This window comes from Entelurus aequoreus, linkage group LG02, assembly GCF_033978785.1.
Source record: "Entelurus aequoreus isolate RoL-2023_Sb linkage group LG02, RoL_Eaeq_v1.1, whole genome shotgun sequence".
NCBI classification, from domain to species: domain Eukaryota; kingdom Metazoa; phylum Chordata; class Actinopteri; order Syngnathiformes; family Syngnathidae; genus Entelurus; species Entelurus aequoreus.
The window spans coordinates 65695482-65712945 of NC_084732.1; the positions used below are offsets into that span (position 1 = coordinate 65695482).

The 17464-nt window shown below is 42.4% G+C and overlaps 1 protein-coding gene across 2 annotated transcripts in view; it reads right to left on the reverse strand.

Moving 5' to 3' along the window:
* bdnf (brain-derived neurotrophic factor) overlaps window positions 1-4117 on the reverse strand; it is a 59778-nt gene extending 55661 nt beyond the window's left edge. Inside the window, exon 1 of one of the 2 annotated variants that reach the window (XM_062030725.1) lies at window positions 3886-4117. In XM_062030725.1, coding sequence (XP_061886709.1) covers window positions 3886-3992 — 107 coding nt within the window. In that variant the 5' untranslated portion in view covers window positions 3993-4117. Of the gene's footprint in view, window positions 1-3278; window positions 3304-3885 lie in introns of those variants that run through there. The other variant, XM_062030734.1, reaches the window with a different exon arrangement.
* Window positions 4118-17464: the final 13347 nt, after the last annotated feature.

Below are 17464 nucleotides of genomic sequence, written 5' to 3' on the forward strand. Positions count from 1 at the left end.
ATCTTAAAAAAACGTGCAAAGCGCTTAAGGTTGCCTAAGCGTTTCATGGCTAGATAATCAGTGTTGATAGTACTCAGGTTTTTTGTCTTGTAGGTAGTAACGTGTTGTTTATTCTTATAGAGTAATTACTAAGCCGTTACTATGTCAAAGCCCTTTTTGTTAATTTTATTCATAAACGTTAGGTTTATAGCCTCACGCTTGTACATAGGGATAGATAGAGTTTCTACTCGCTCAATGCGATGAAAGCCACTGACTGTTAAGTTTAAAAGTAATTTTCACTCACCCAGCCGCTATACTACAGTAGCTTAGTCAGCACAGGCTATGAGGAGAGGCACTTTCAAGCTGAGGTCTTGCTAAACATTTGACACACGGAGCGAGCAGCAGAGAGGAGCTATCGCTAGCTGCTATGCTAAGTCGCTAACAACTTGTGAACAACATAAACAGATGAGAATAGTGATAAAGTCGCTACAAGGAGAGATACAAGTTCTCAAGCGAGTTGGTGTATGTTTAAATAAAGCTGTAGTCACTCACCAATCGCCAAATGCAGTCACTGACCAAAGCATTGCATCACTCGGGAGCCTAGACGTAAGAGCTGGGGCCATATTTATTTGAAAAGTTTTGTTGTGGTGCGTCGCTGTGACTCAGAGAAGCCTACGTAAACACGCAAGGGGAGGGGAGTGAGACAAAGGGAATGTCCTGTGTTTTGCCTGTCTGGCGCAGAGAAGAGCAAATGGCCGTAACCAAGGCACATCAAATGAAACCAGAGTGGCGGTTTTGTCTCAAATATATACTTCTTTCTAAAATATACCGGTCTTAACTATAATACTGGTATACCACCCAGCCCTAGCAGCCCAGCAGTCTCAGTAGGTAAAGCTTAGACTTTCTGGTCTTAGGCCACTTCTTCCAGTTCCACAGGAGGCACACTGAGGCATTCCCAGGCTACCTGCCACACATAATCCCACCAGTTTGTCCTAAGTCTATCCCGGGGCCTCTTTCCAGCAGGGCATACCCGGAACATCTCACCAGGAAGGGGTCCGGGAGGCATCCAGAGTAGATACCTGATCCACCTCAACTGGCTCCTCTCAATGCAAAGGAGCAGTGGCTCACATCTGAACTCTGACTGGATGACCAAAATCCTCACTCAGGGTAAGTATAGACACTTTGTGGGGGAAACAAATTTTGGGCGTTTGTACTTGCAATCTTGCTCTTTTGGACACTACTCAAAGCTTTTGACCATGGGTAGAAGTAGGAACTCGGATCGACCAATAAAGCGTGAGCTTTGCCTTCCGACTCAGCGCTCTCTTCACCACAAAGGGGGCCACTACAGCAACCTTATTACTGCAAATCCTGCCCCAATTCGCCTCTCGATGTCTCTCGCACTCCCTCACTCATGAGCAAGATCCCGAAATACTTGAACCCCTCCAAAAGGAGAAATAACTCACTCCCAACCCGATGGATGCAATCCACCCTTTTCCAGCTGAGAACCATGGCCTTAGATTTGGAGGTGTTAGGTTTCATCCCAGAAGCTTCACTCTCAGGTGCAAACTACCCAAAAGAAACGACCATCAGAATAACATCATAAGAATAACACCTTTGGGTTAAAGTACCACTGATAGTCACACACACACACCAGGTGTGGTGAAATTAACCTCAGCATTTGACCCATCCCCTTGTTACACCCCCTGGGAGGTGAGGGGAGCAGTGAGCAGCAGCGGTGGCCGCGCCCGGGAATCATTTTTCTGATTTAACCCCCAATTCCAACCCTTGATGCTGAGTGCCACACAGGGAGGTAATTGGTCCCATTTTTATAGTCTTTGGTATGACTCGGCCGGGATTTGAACTCACGACCTTCCAGCCTCAGGGCGGACACTCTAACCACAAGGCCACTGAGCAGGTTAATGTGTCAGCATGTCTACTTTTTTTTGGTTTAAGCTGGCACTTTTTAGTCGTAAGCACAACGTAAATATCATGATTTCCTATGTAATTTCAGCTATAAAGTACACACTGCAGGCTAATGCTTCATATATATATATACACATACTTAGCAATAAAAGGTCAACACCTATATATAATCACACCACTGTCATTAATTGTGGGCCATTAGTCAAGTTCATACCAACATTTTGAAATAAGGGAATTTTCCCAGGGTAAAAAGATTTCCCTGCCTCCGCATCGCCAGTTTTACGCCTGTTTGCAGATTCTTGATGAGGCTAAGTATGTGGATCGGAAGCTTTGTTGCTGTACTGGAGAGGTTTTTTTTTCCACGGAAGTAAAAATAAAACTGCAAACATAGGGAAACTGAAAGGAGGCTGGGAAAGCAGGAGCAAAATACGGGATTTCTTAAGAAAAACGGGAAGGTTGAGCGATGTGGCCAATTTTTTTTGGCCGCTTGTTCTGCTTGGAATTTAAATAGTGCACTGTGAACCAACATTGTGACCTTGTTCACACTGCAGGTCCATCCATCCATCCATCCATCCATCCATCCATCCATCCATTTTCTACCGTTTGTCCCTCTCGGGGTTGTGTGGGTGCTGGTGCCTATCCCAGCTGCAAGGCGGGGTGCACCCTGGACAAGTCGCCACCTCATCGCCAGGTCAATTAGGATTTCTTTGCCCATATGTGACCTGTATCAGATTTTTTCATGTCAATCTGAACAGTACAATTACATTTTTTTCAAATACGACCCAGGCCTCTTTCGAAATCGGGTATGTATCTGATGCGACTGCACTTTGAACAACCAATACGTCATCAAAAAGCGACAACAATCTTTATCAATAGTCATGTTTAAAGCAGCTAGTATTTTGCCATGTGTACACTTTGTGCTTTTTCCTTTTGTTAGCTAGTAAACTCTGTTTCACCTTGAAGGCGCTGGAATGTTGGGAGTATGATGTACTCCCTTTTTTACCTTATCTGTTTAGAATAATAAGGCTGTATTCCTTTCTGGGCGGGTGGGGGCTGTTTTCGTACTTAATAAGCTGTCTCTTTCCGTTTGATTTTTAGACCGCTTGTAGATGCTGCTATTAACGCACTATAGGACTGGTCTCCTAAAGCTTTAGTAAAACTTGATAATATTCCTATTCTGTCTTGATGGTCCATCTTACTCAACATATATGTCATCCGAAAGAACTTGGGATTGACCAGTGACTTTTATTCCCTGAGAGGAAGACTGGTTTTACGGAACAGCGTCATAATTCTTCACCAAAATAGCTGGTTGCAAAAAACATAGTTGACAAATAAGCAGAAAAACAGGGCAAACATATTATGTTTCAGGAACTCACCTCAATGTCAAACCACTCCTGTCTCCGGACAGTGGCTCACGCGCTCTTCAGAGCTTCAAAGAAAATGTCCCACAAACTGCGAGAGTCAAAATGCTTGCACTCTTCCTTTTTAATCCATCCATCCATCCATTTTCTACCGCTTGTCCCTTTTGGGGTCGCGGGGGGTGCTGGAGCCTATCTCAGATGCATTCGGGCTTGTACAGTATTTCGGTTCAGAGAAGGTTGACTTTGAAAAATATCCTTGAAAATTGCCACAAATATGCCAGGACTGAGACCTACTAGAATTGGAGCCATGTTTACTTCCGTAAACACTGCAGCCCGTGTCAGTGTGTGTTTACATTAGAGATTGCATGTTTTTGTAATGTGAACGAAGACATAAAATCGGATTTGACAAAAAAAATCATATTGGACATCCTAACCTGCAGTGTGAACGTAACCCGAGCCACTTGTCACACTGGATGAATCCCCAGCTTGTATATAAAGTCGTCTGGAACAGTTCCCCAATATTCAGTGTGACCTATGTCTGCATTGCCATACTATAAACGGTGGACCACAGCTCGCTGACTTAGACGGGCTGTCAACATAAACAGGACATAGCTGCAATTACCTGTCATTTGACATGGAAGGCCTGTATGCGTCATCAGTGGCGTGCATGTCCACATGCCTCCGTGGAAGCGTCACTCCAAAGTGGGGGAAGATTTGGCGAGTGGGCATGATGGCTCACACTTTGTTCAAGTTGCGAAGAAGCATACGTTGGCAATTTGTTTTTTTTTAAATTTGAAGATTTAGGTGGGCGGAGGAATAGTCTTCTGTAGCAAACAAGCCCACATATACCAACTTTAAAGTCATTAGTAACACAAGGGCTGTGCATTGGACAGCTTTGAAAAATCCAGTAAACAAAGACATGAAGGTTTAAAGTCCATCATTGACCAGTTAATCCTGTCAACTATCCAGGTTACATAGAACAAAAGGAAGACACTAAATATACTTTGTGGATGATTGTGTGTGTTGAGGCATCATGCCAGAGTGTGTCCTGGAGACACCTACATGAGCAGGAAGTTCCACACAGGCAGTTCTGAATATTTGGCAGGCTATTGTTTGTCTGTTGCCAAAAAACTGTGCGACGTCCATACAAAGATGCAGCGGGCGGAAGTAGTGACCTAGGAACATGATACTAACTCTCTAGACAAGGAACTTTCTGGATGAGTTCATCACATTTAATTATATATAATGATATATATGTATGTATATCATTATGACTGATTATTTGTATAGTATTATTTAGTCCTTATTTTTCCTTTTTTTGTGTGTGTTTTACATTTGTAGCTGTGTGTACAAATGGCGCTGCTGAAGTGGCTGCTGGTTGTATTAGTTCTGTGCTCTTTAACGTCTTTGTTGTCCTTTGTATTCTTTAATGTTTCCCTTGTTTTATTGAGTTGTTGCATTCAAGTCCACCTTTTAAAACATTCTTCTTAGTTGGGACAACAAACACTCCTGTTTTACTTCTCGTACAAGTTCCCAGTTTTTACGAAATTCCAGAAATTCCAAAATAGCCATTCTCATTTCAAAACTGTTACTACGTCAACATATTTTGTCAACATATTGTGCTAGGATCAATATTTTTCAAACAAATCTAGTTTTTACCGAAATTCCCAAATTTCCTGGAAATTCCCGTTCAAATGAATGGGTGTTTTCAACCAGTGGTGTGTTGCAGGGCCAGCAAGGCCTTCTCTGCTGGCCTAACATAAATCATGATCATAAATTAATAAAAGTTATTTTTATTTTTTAATTGACTTTCCATACATTTATAAAAGAATTCAGAATTTTCTCTTCATGTCATATTAGGCTCCAGTTTTGATGTTTTTAAGTTGGAGCTTTTATCCAATCAGAATTCAGGTAGCTTGTTGCCAGCGCTGTGTGAATTCTGCCGGAGGCCTTCTGAACCAAACATGCAGTTTAATGAACGGAGGACATTCAGTTAACAGACAGTTGGTATAACCGATCAGATCACAAGTTGTTGACAGTAGCCCATCTAGGTAGCCTTACGTTGAACGTGACTGTGATTGGATACTCACTTGTCACTCCCAAGTAGCCAATCACAAGTTGTGATTTACGAAAGCAGAAAGTGGCACCGGAGCCATACCCGGCCAGCAGAGAAATCAGCGGTAGTCACTTTTTTAACCAACAAAGAAACCGAGCAAAACGTTGATTAGGTGGCAGATAAATATTTGCAGAGGCATTTTCAAGAAGGATATTTAACACGCGAAGTCCCAGAGAAGGGTCAATTGACACTTTTACCTAGAAAACACACAAGAGGGTCATTTGACCCCTAGTCCCCCCTGTGGACACTCCTTTTGTTATGAAAATGTGGCTGTTAGTGGCACACGGCAGGGGGCCACTTGAGCCTGTGTGGGGGAGGGGACCTTACAGCTCAAGCTTTAGTTCTGAGGTAGGTTGTGTGTGTTTTTGCAAGGATCAACAGAATGAAGGGATCAACACTCTGACATTTATTGTTAAAAAAAATACAAAACAAAACATATTTACAAAGAATGAAAAAGCAACTGTTTTCCCAGTTTTGGTGTGGAGGGTTGTTGCAGAAGCAATTGTTATTTTTGTGTGCCAAAAATAGTTTTAAAAAAAAAATTTACAAAGAAAAAAGCATATTTACAAAGAATGAAAAACCATGTCCATGTAAACGTGACTGACATACATTTGAGCAGTCACTCACAATCCTGGCACTGCCATTGCTCCTTTCGGCATTTCCCACATGTATAATTTTTCTGTCTACCTAGACAAACTGCCCCTAACAGCCTCATTACCATAACAAAATGAGTGATTAGTGTATTCGGGAAAAGCGTCGGGCCAAATGACCCCTCTCTGGGTCTTCTAGGTAGACAGAAAAATGCTGGGACTTCTAGTGTTAAAAAGAAACTAGGTCTTGTGAAACGAGGTCGGCCGACCCTGGAAACTAGTAAAGCTGTCCCGGCGGTGAAATGGCCACTTCCACTTGAGGAGATATAATCCCCCCATCTGGTCCTTGGCCTGCCGCGGTGTCTCCTCCCAGTGGGATGTGCAACGAGGACCTCCCTAGGGAGACACTCATGAGGCATCCGCACGAGATGCCCGAACCACCTAAGCTGGCTCCTACTCCGAGTCTCTCTCGGGTGACTGAACTTCTCACCCTATCTCTAAGGGAGATGCCAGCCACCCTTCTGAGGAAACTCATTTTGGCCGCTTGTATCCGTGATCTTATTCTTTCGGTCATTATCCATATTTCATGACCATAGGTGCGAGTAGGAATGTAGATAGCTCGGCAGACCGAGAGTTTGCCTTCTGGCTCAGCTCTCATTTCGTCACAACAGTGCGGCAGAGAGACTGCAATACTGTCCCAGCTGCTCCGATTCTCCGGCTTGTTTCCTTCTCCATCTTTGCCTCACTCGTGAACAAGACCCAGAGATACTTGAACTCCTCCACCTGGGACAGTGGTCTTGTGGTTAGAGTGTCCGCCCTGAGATCGGTAGGTCGTGAGTTCAAACCCCGACCAAGTCATACCAAAGACTATAAAAATGGGACCCATTACCTCCCTGCTTGGCACTCAGCATCAAGGGTTGGAATTGGGGGTTAAATCACCCAAAAATATTCCCGGGCGCGGCCACCGCTGCTGCCCACTGCTCCCCTCACCTCCCAGGGTGTGGAATAAGGGGATGGGTCAAATGCAGAGGACAAATTTAACCACACCTAGTGTGTGTGTGACAATCTTTGGTACTTTAATTTTAACGTAACAGAGTCTCGTTCTCTACCTGGACTGTACAACCCATCGGTTTCCAATGGCTTGTACGGCATCAAATGGCCATTGCAAATTGTGAATTCAAATATTGTTTTTCACATTCAATATGTTTTTTACAATTATTTTTGTTTTGACAGTACCACGTCCGATGCAGGTTTATGGATTTTTAAATGTGCCAAAAATAGCCAGTTTTGTACACTAGTGACAAATTGAGGTGGTTCAATGCCCACCAGTGCGCAAGTGTGTTTCTGCATAGTATTTCTCAAGCCGTGGTCATGTGGGGACATAAATGATTGTATTTTGAGAGGTATGTATTGAAGTCGGACTAAGTACGACATCACTGAAGGCCAAGGTAGGAAATGCATGGCCCGCCACTGTATTCAACCATCTACTTACATTTATCTTCTGATACATCAAACACAAAACATGTTTTTCCTTTCCCAAAATTCTTGGATTTCCCGAAATTTTCTCCCCATTAACAATAAATGGGCATTAAACAATCTACTGCATATCCCACATTTCTCATCCGATTTGAACCGTTCCACCATTCCACACACACTCCGCTCACCCTGGACATTCAACTCAGCATGTCTCCCAATTCCAAAAATTCCCTGATTACCCGGAATCACCAGGAATTTCCCTCCATTCAAAATGAATGGGCAATATACAAAATTCTCCTTATCACACATTTCTCAACCAATCCGGTTTGGAAGCTTGTGCGACTACCAGATTTGAAAATTCTAGTAATGCATGTTGTCTGTCACAAAGTCTGCCGTGAGTTGAAGTCAGTGTTGTTTTTTAATTGTTTTTTTATCGACTTTACTTAGCTCAAACAGTTGTATGTAATAAAAGGGAATAATTTGATTATCCTATTAATATTGTAACATTTATTATATTGTTGTATCAACAAGATAATGTTGAATTGTATATTTGCCTATGACATTTGTCTTGTGTTTAATTGTGTATATAATCACGACGAACAGTTAAATTCACAAATCATTCAATGATCTTGATCAATTTAAGCTTCCAAAAGTGATATCCATATTGGGCCTGTAATTACTTGGTATGAGGTCACAACTAAAGAACACTGCCATTTTCTCATAAAAACAAAAACAACATTGGAACATGTGGAATGAAATCATGGAATAGATTAAGTAAATAGATCCAACAAAATACTCATGTGATCCAATTTAAGAAGCTGTTCAAACAAAAAAGTGTTTACAAAGTATGAAGAAGAAGAATTATGATAAACGTCATGAATTTATTGAAAATTGTCATCCATCTCATCAAGCGAATCATAACTGATTTAACTACTTATGAGAAGAACTGCTGTATTTTTGAACATGTTGTGATGTAAATTGAGTACAAATTGAGAACAGGACGTTTGTGTTAGTAATTGTTGGATAAGCCTTGCTACATGTCCTACTCCTTTTTGGACATGTTAAGAAAATATGGAAAATATGTGATACATCATATTGATACTGTATACATGTTCGAGATAAATTTCAACCAACATTTTAATATTTTGACAAGACACACTGTTAATTGTAAGATGGTTAGCAAATATGTATATGTGTATATATATATATATATATATATATATATATATATATATATATATATATATATATATATATATATATATATGTATATATATATATATATATATATATATATATATATATATATATATATATATATATATATATATATATATATATATATATATATATATAAAAAATATATATATATATATATATATATATATATATATATATATATATATATATATATATATATATATATATATATATATATATATATATATATATATATATATATATATATATACATATATATATTAGGGGTGTGGGAAAAAATATATTCAAATCGCGATTCTCACGTTGTGCGATTCAGTATCGATTCTCATTTTTCAAAAATCGATTTTTTTTTTCTTTTTTTAATTTTCTTTTTTTTAAAATTAATTATTTGTTTTAATTTAATCAATCCAACAAAACAATACACATCAATACTATAACAATGCAATCCAATTCCAAAACCAAACCCGACCCAGCAACACTCAGAACTGCAATAAACACAGCAATTAAGAGGAGACACAAACACGACACAGAACAATCCAAAAGTAGTGAAACAAAAATGAATATTATCAACAACAGTTGATTAGTAACAATTTCAACACAGCAGTGATTAAAATCCCTCATTGACATTATCATTAGACATTTATAAAAAATAAAAAATAAAAAATAAAAATAAAAGAACAATGGCTTACAGTTGCATCGCATCTCATAAGCTTGACAACACACTGTGTCCAATATTTTCACAAAGATAATCCATCCATCCATCTTCTTCCGCTTATCCGAGGTCGGGTCGCGGGAGCAGCAGCCTAAGCAGGGAAGCCCAGACTTTCCTCTCCCCAGCCACTTCGTCCAGCTCTTCCCAGGGGATCCCGAGGCGTTCCCAGGACAGCCGGGAGACATAGTCTTCCCAACGTGTTCTGGGTCTTTCCCGTGGCCTCATACCGGTTGGACGTGCCCTAAACACCTCCCTAGGGAGGCGTTCGGGTGGCATCCTGACCAAACGCCCGAACCACCTCATCTGGCTCCTCTCCATGTGGAGGAGCAGCGGCTTTACTTTAAGGTCCCCCCGGATGACAGAGCTTCTCACCCTATTTCTAAGGGAGAGCCCCGCCACCTGGCGGAGGAAACTCATTTCGGCCGCCTGTACCCGTGATCCTGTCCTTTCGGTCATGAACCAAAGCTCATGACCATAGGTGAGGATGGGAACGTAGATCGACCGGTAAATTGAGAGCTTTGCCTTGCGGCTCAGCTCCTTCTTCACCACAACGGATCGATACAGCGTCCGCATTACTGAAGACGCCGCACCGGTCCGCCTGTCGATCTCACGATCCACTCTTTCCTCACTCCCGAACAAGACTCCGAGGTATTTGAACTCCTCCACTTGGGGCAGGGTCTCCTCCCCAACCCAAAGATGGCACTCCACCCTTTTCCGGGCGAGAACCATGGACTCGGACTTGGAGGTGCTGATTCTCATCCCAGTCGCTTCACACTCAGCTGCGAACCGATCCAGTGAGAGCTGAAGATCCTGGCCAGATGAAGCCATCAGGACCACCTCATCTACAAAAAGCTAAGGCTGCAGCTAACGATTACTTTTCTATCGATTGATCTATAGATTATTTTTCAGATTAATCGATTAATCTATATACTATTTTTTTTCCGATTAATCTATAGATTATTTTTCCTTTTACCGATTATTTTTTTATTTAAAATGAAGATGAAAAAATAAATGTAGGCCAGTTTTTTCAAAACGTATGGCTTTTATTTACAAAAAAAAAAGTATGGCCACTCAACATTGACAACAACATGACAAAATATTCTGTAACAATGTAAACATTTAAAACTTTTAACATTTAACCAAATTAAAAGTAGCTTATTTGCTTTTTAATGTGCAAATATAAAAGTAAACATCCAGTGCAAATCTTAATATTCTGCAATAGTATAAGCATTTCAAAATAAAAGTATTGCTTATTTTGCTTTAAAATGTGCAAAAATAAAGATAAACATCCAGCACAAAAAAGTGCCAATCTAAATATTCTGGAGCACTGTAAACATTAAGTATTGCTTTTAAAATGTGCAAAATAAACATCCAGTCCAACACAGTACACAATAACCAATTCTACTCATTCCAGTGAGTGACTAACAGTTGTAATGAAGAAAGGTTAGCATGTCTACATGCTCTGGGGTGAGGCTGGTTCTTTTCTTGTTTACAATATTCCCAGCAGCTGAAAATAGGCGCTGTCACGCCAAATTTCTTCCCCCCTACAAACCCCCCCCCCCCCCATTTACTTCCGGTCACGTCAACCCATAGCTTGTGTTTGTAAATTGTTTTTTTTAATTTTTATTAAATTTTTTATAATATAGCGAAAACGTCTGTATTAATCGGACTGAATGCACATTTGACTCGTGGACATATGCGGAAATGAATAACAGTAAGTAAATAGGGGCGGGGGAGGGGGGAGGTTTTTGTAGAGGGGAAGAAATTTGGCGTGACAGCGCTCAGAAGGGGTCGATGTGGCTGGAACTGAGAGGTAAGACTGATGATGATGATGATGATAGTATGATTAAAGTGAAAGTTAATTGTTCGTTTGTACATAGTATATGTAACTTTTATTGTTGTAAAAGGTATTTGCACAACTAATTAACGTTAGCGTTAAAGAGGAGCGCGTCTTTGTAAACACTGAACAGGCACGCCAAACGCGCCTCTCAGAGCGAAGCGGTGCTTTAGTTTATGAATTTACAACGCAGATATAAATGACACATTCATGTTTTCGTGTTATGATGACAACGTATACTCACGCGGACGATTGACTAGTTGATGGTGATAGCAAGAACGCTTTCGGGTGTTTTCTTTTCAAATGTTCGTTCATAGCCGTTGTGCTGCTATGATAGGCCATTTCCGCTCGACACAGTGTGCATACAACAACATTATTAGGCCGTTTATTGAAATACTTCCACACTTTTGACGACTTTTGGCGTGCTTTTTTCCCCTCGCTCGCACCGCTCGCATCGTCTGCTTTGCGCTCCGCCATGACGGTAGTGTGACGTAAATATGCGACGCGTCGACGCACAAAAACGGTGTTGACGTATTTACGTAACCGATGACGTCGACTACGTCGACGCGTCGTTTCAGCCTTACAAATAGCAGAGACCTAATCCTGCAGCTACCAAACCGGATCCCCTCAACGCCTTGACTACGCTTAGAATTTCTGTCCATAAAAGTTATGAGCAGAATCGGTGACAAAGGGCAGCCTTGGCGGAGTCCAACCCTCACTGGAAACATGTCCGACCTACTGCCGGCAATGCGGACCAAGCTCTGACACTGATCGTACAGGGAGCGGACCCCCACAATCAGACAGTCCGATACCCCGTACTCTCTGAGCACTCTCCACAGGACTTCCCGAGGGACACGGTCGAATGCACAAAGATAAAATAAGTCATATTTTTGGTTCATTTAATAGTTAAAACAAATTTACATTATTGCAGTCAGTTGATAAAACATTGTCCTTTACAATTATAAAAGTTTTTACAAAAATATACTACTCTGCTTGCATGTCAGCAGACTGGGGTAGATCCTGCTGAAATCCTATGTATTGAATGAATAGAGAATCGTTTTGAATCGGAAAAATATAGTTTTTGAATCGTGTTGAATCGAAAAAAAATCGATTTATAATCGAATCGTGACCCCAAGAATCGATATTGAATCGAATCGTGGGATACCCAAAGATTCGCAGCCCTAATATAAATACATCTATATATACATATATATATATATATATATATATATATATATATATATATATATATATATATATATATATATATATATATATATATATATATATATATATATATATATATATATGTATATATATATATACACATACATACATACATACATACATACATACATACATACATACATACATATACATATATATATATATATATATATATATATATATATATATATATATATATATATATATATATATATATGAAATGTGGATTCATATGCAAAAGTGCAATATATTTATCTGTACAGTAATCTATTTATTTATATCTGCACCTTATTGCTTTTTTATCCTGCACTACCATGAGCTAATGCAACAAAATTTCGTTCTCATCTGTACTGTAAAGTTCAAATTTGAATGACAATAAAAAGGAAGTCTAAGTCTAAGTCTAAATATTTTATATTGCTACTATGGTACATTTTTAGTCTACTTTATACCTGCATTATCCTTTCCATCCTTACCCTATCCATCCTTTGTAACTGAGCTACTGTGTGGAACAATTTCCCATGTGGATCAATAAAGTTGGTCTAAGTCTAAGTCTAAATGTACATACCAAAATGTGTATTAATTTTAGCATACTTCTTTTTTAAAGAATAAAAAAAAAAACAGGCCACTGACCAATACAAAGCCAGAGAAAACATTTGTTGTTCTTTTTCAGTGATGTTTACATAAGCTGTGCCCCTAATTGGATGTACAACTGACCATAATCTCATGGATGGACCTTGTGTGTCAACTCCATAGTGACACAATCCCACACCAAAAATGATCAAAGCTTTGCTTCTTCATGTCCAGCGCTTTGAACGTTTTAGAGCTTTAAAGCGTTCTGGACGTTTACGCTGAGACAGCAAAAAAGACGAGAGATCTGCTTCTATCAACTAATGCCAGTCACATGTCTTATTATCTCATACTCGACAATTAAAGCAACAATATGTGGTAATTAGGAGCATCTTAAGAATGATTACGGGAATAGCGTCTCCCCCTTTGCCATGACGACGCTAAATCCCCAACTGTAGTGGTCTATGTAGTAGAGTGGATGGTGTGTTAGTGCAGTCTTTAGAGTTATGTTCAGTGCTTGTAATAACTTTACTGGGTTTATTTGAAGAAAATATTTTTTTTTAAAATAGTTCTTAGTCTACTAGCCACCACCAGCTTTGCTGTTTTCAATGAACTTCGATGGGACAGTGACAAACACGTCATCATTAGGAAATAATAGGATGGATACAGTTAAAGGGGAATTGTGCTTTTTTTTTTTTTTTTAATTTTGCCTATTTTTGAAATGCATTCTAAATATTGAATAAACATAAATAAAGCCAATGAGAGCTCCAATATTTTGCCCTAAAAATCCAAAAATAACCATTAAGAAAAAGCGGCAACAATACTCCATTTACATTTCGTGACTTGAATATTAACCAATTATTAGTGATATTGTTATTATAAGCGCTAACGCAGATAAACAGGGGTGCCCGAGAGTGGGGGAGGATGAGCACCCCAAACTGACGGATCTTTTGGTACCAGACATACGCGACGGATTACCGACAACAACAGCAACCTGTTTTTGTGGCAAGGTCTGTAAGAACCTGAGAGGCCTGAGGATCCACCAGACCAGGATGGGCTGCATAAGGAGAAAGCAAGCTGAGCAACGCACAGAGCCAGTGCCTAGTACTGACCCTGGTGAGACGGAGGAGGAACAGGAACTGGAGTCACCCCACAGTGTCCAGAACCTCCAAGCTCAACATGCTGCACCCGGAAAACCATCTGAACAGCGCCGGGTCTTATGGCCTGCTGCAAACAAGGAATCTGAATGGCGACAGTTTGACGAGGATGTTGATGCTACCCTTGATGCAGCATGCAGAGGGGAAGTTGATTGGCGACTGCAGCTGATGAGCACACTGATCATCAGCATGGGTGCTGAGAGATTTGGCATCAAACAACCAAAAGCTCAGAACATCGCCAGGCCAAACTGGCGGGAGACCAAGATCGCCCAGCTCAGGAAAGAGCTGACTCTTTTCAGTACAAGAGTGCAAGTGAGGAGGAAAGACCAGCCCTGTCAGAGCTCAGGGACATTCTGAAGCAGAAGCTCATCTCTCTCCAACGGGCTGAGGGGCATAGGAGGAGGGGCAGAGAGAGGGCGCGCAAACGCACTGCCTTCATAGCAAATCTTTTTCGATTTACGAAACAGCTGCTGGGGCAGAAGTGGAGCGGGACCCTTTTCTGCTCTGAAGAGGAGATCAATCAGTACCTCAGTAACACATACAGCGACAGTAGGAGAGAAGAAGATCTGCCCCCTGCAGAGGGCTACCCACACCATCAGAACCCTCCTTCCAGTTTAACATCAAAGAGCCCACCTTGGCAGAAGTCAGGGACACCGTACGAGCCGCAAGGACCAGCGCAGCCCCAGGCCCGAGTGGAGTGCCATACAAAGTCTACAAGCATTGCCCGAGACTCCTGGAGAGGCTGTGGAGACTCATCAGGGTAGTATGGCGAAGGGGGAAAGCAGCCAAGCAGTGGCGCCATGCAGAGGGTGTCTGGATACCAAAGGAGGAGAATGCAAGTGACATCATGCAGTTCCGCACCATATCCATGCTCAGCGTGGAGGCAAGATCTTTTTCAAGATTCTTGCCAACAGGTTGACAGAGTACCTCGTGAGGAATTCCTACATAGACACCACAGTGCAGAAGGGAGGAGTCCCAGGCATGCCAGGCTGCTTGGAACACACAGCTGATCTGGGAGGCAAGGGAAAATCAAGGAGACCTAGCTGTCCTTTGGCTTCACCTTGCCAATGCCTATGGATCCATTCCACACAAGCTCGTGACAACAGCCTTGACGACACATCATGTTCCAGAGAAGATCACTGAAGTCATACGAGACTACTACAGTAGTTTCAGTCTGAGATTCACCTCTAGAGCAATAACATTTGCATGGCACCGCCTAGTGAAGGGCATCATCACAGGGTGCACCATATCAGTGGCACTGTTCGCCCTAGCGATGAACATGCTGGTCAAGGCAGCAGAAGTGGAATGCAGGGGTCCCAAGTCCAGTTCCGGCATTCGCCAACCTCTGATCCGAGCCTTCATGGATGATCTGACTGTCACAACAACATCAGTGACAGGGTGCCGGTGGCTCCTCCGCGTACTGAAAGGATAATCACATGGGCGAGAATGATGTTCAAGCCAGCCAAGTCCAGGTCCCTGGTTTTGAGGAAGGGGAGAGTGGAGGACAAACACCGCTTCAGCCTGGATGGAGTGCACATACCATCAATGTCGTAGAAGCCTGTGAAGAGTCTGCGGAAGATCTTTGACAGCACCCTGAAGGACAAGGCAACAGTGCAGTCAGCCCATGTGGAGCTGAAGACCTGACTATCAGCAGTGGACAAGTCGGGCCTCCCCGGGAAGTTCAAGGCTTGGATATACCAGCATGGCATCCTGCTGAGAATCCTTTGGCCGCTGCTGATCTACGAAGTCCCAGTAACCATTGTGGAGGGCTTCGAACGCAACATCAGCCAGCACCTGCGCAGGTGGCTGGGCTTGCCGAATAGCCTAAGCAGCATCGCCCTGTATGGGCACATCAACAAGCTGCACCGGATTGACCAAGGAGTTTAAAGTCACCAGCGCCAGGGAGGTGTTTCTTTACAGAGACTCATCTGACACCAGGGTCTCTCCTCTGCTGGCATCAAGGTCAGAACTGGGAGGAAGTGGAAGGCACAGGAGGCAGTTGACCAGGCAGAAGCAAGGCTGAGACATGGCGTCTTAGCAGGTGCTGTGGCAGTCGGACGAGCTGGGATGGGTAGCCACACAAGACCACGCTACAACAAAGCCCAGGGTCGAGAGAGACGGCTGATGGTGCAGGGAGAGATCCGTGCAGAGGTTGAGGACGAACGCCAGAGCAAGACAGTGGCCATGCGCCAGCAAGGAGCCTGGACAAATTGGGACCATGCATCCACCCGGAAGATCACCTGGACAGAACTTTGGAAGTCAGAACCAGCAAGACTCAAGTTCCTGATCCAGTCAGTGTATGATGTCCTCCCAAGTCCATCTAATCTTCATTGCTGGGGGATAGCAGAAACACCTGAATGTCAACTGTTAAAGGCACGGGGTTCCCTGAAGCACATCCTGAGCTGCTGCCCTAAAGCTCTGGGAAAGGGGAGCTACACATGGTGCCACGACCAGGTGCTGAAGGCAATAGCAGACACCATTGGCACTGGAATCCAGCAGAGCAAACACCAACTCCCAGTCAGGAACCACAGGCAGGACGTAAGGCCCTAACCGGACTGCTAGCCACAGCCCGTGACTGGCAGCTTCAGGTGGATCTCGGCAGACAGCTGAAGTTTCCAGAGCGCATAGCAAGGACATCATTGAGGCTAGGCCTCGTCTTAACTTCTGACTCAACTAAGCATGTTGTGCTGCTGGAACTTACAGTCCCCTGGTAAGACCGGATGGAGGAGGCCCATGAGCGAAAGAAGGCCAAATACCTTGAGCTGGTCGAGGCATGCAGAGAGAGCGGATGGAGGGCCCGCTGTGAGCCAATAGAAGTGGGCTGCAGGGGCTTTCTAGGGCAATCTGTGCATCGAGCATTCAGACTTTTTGGAATCAGCGGTTTGCCGGAGAGAAGAGCCACCAGAAACATCAGCGAGGCTGCTGAGAAAACCTCAAGGTGGTTGTGGATCAAGAGGGGAGACGGATGGAGAAGTACGCTGCTTGGACACAAGCCGCAGCCTGATCAGCCCCGGTTGGGTCGCCCAGGCGAGGGTGTATAGAGATCAAAGACCCGAAACACCCAATGAACCTCGGTTCTTTACTGAAGATGTGTCCAAGCTGCACCCCAAGGTGTTTCTCAATCTAGCGGCGCTATGATCACTACCGTGTGTACCTATTAGTGTTGTCACGATACCAATATTTTGGTACAACATTTTTTCGATTTTTTTCGGTACTTTTCTAAATAAAGGGGACCACAAAAAATGTCATTATTGGCTTTATTTGAACAAAAACATCTTAGGGTACATTAAACATATTT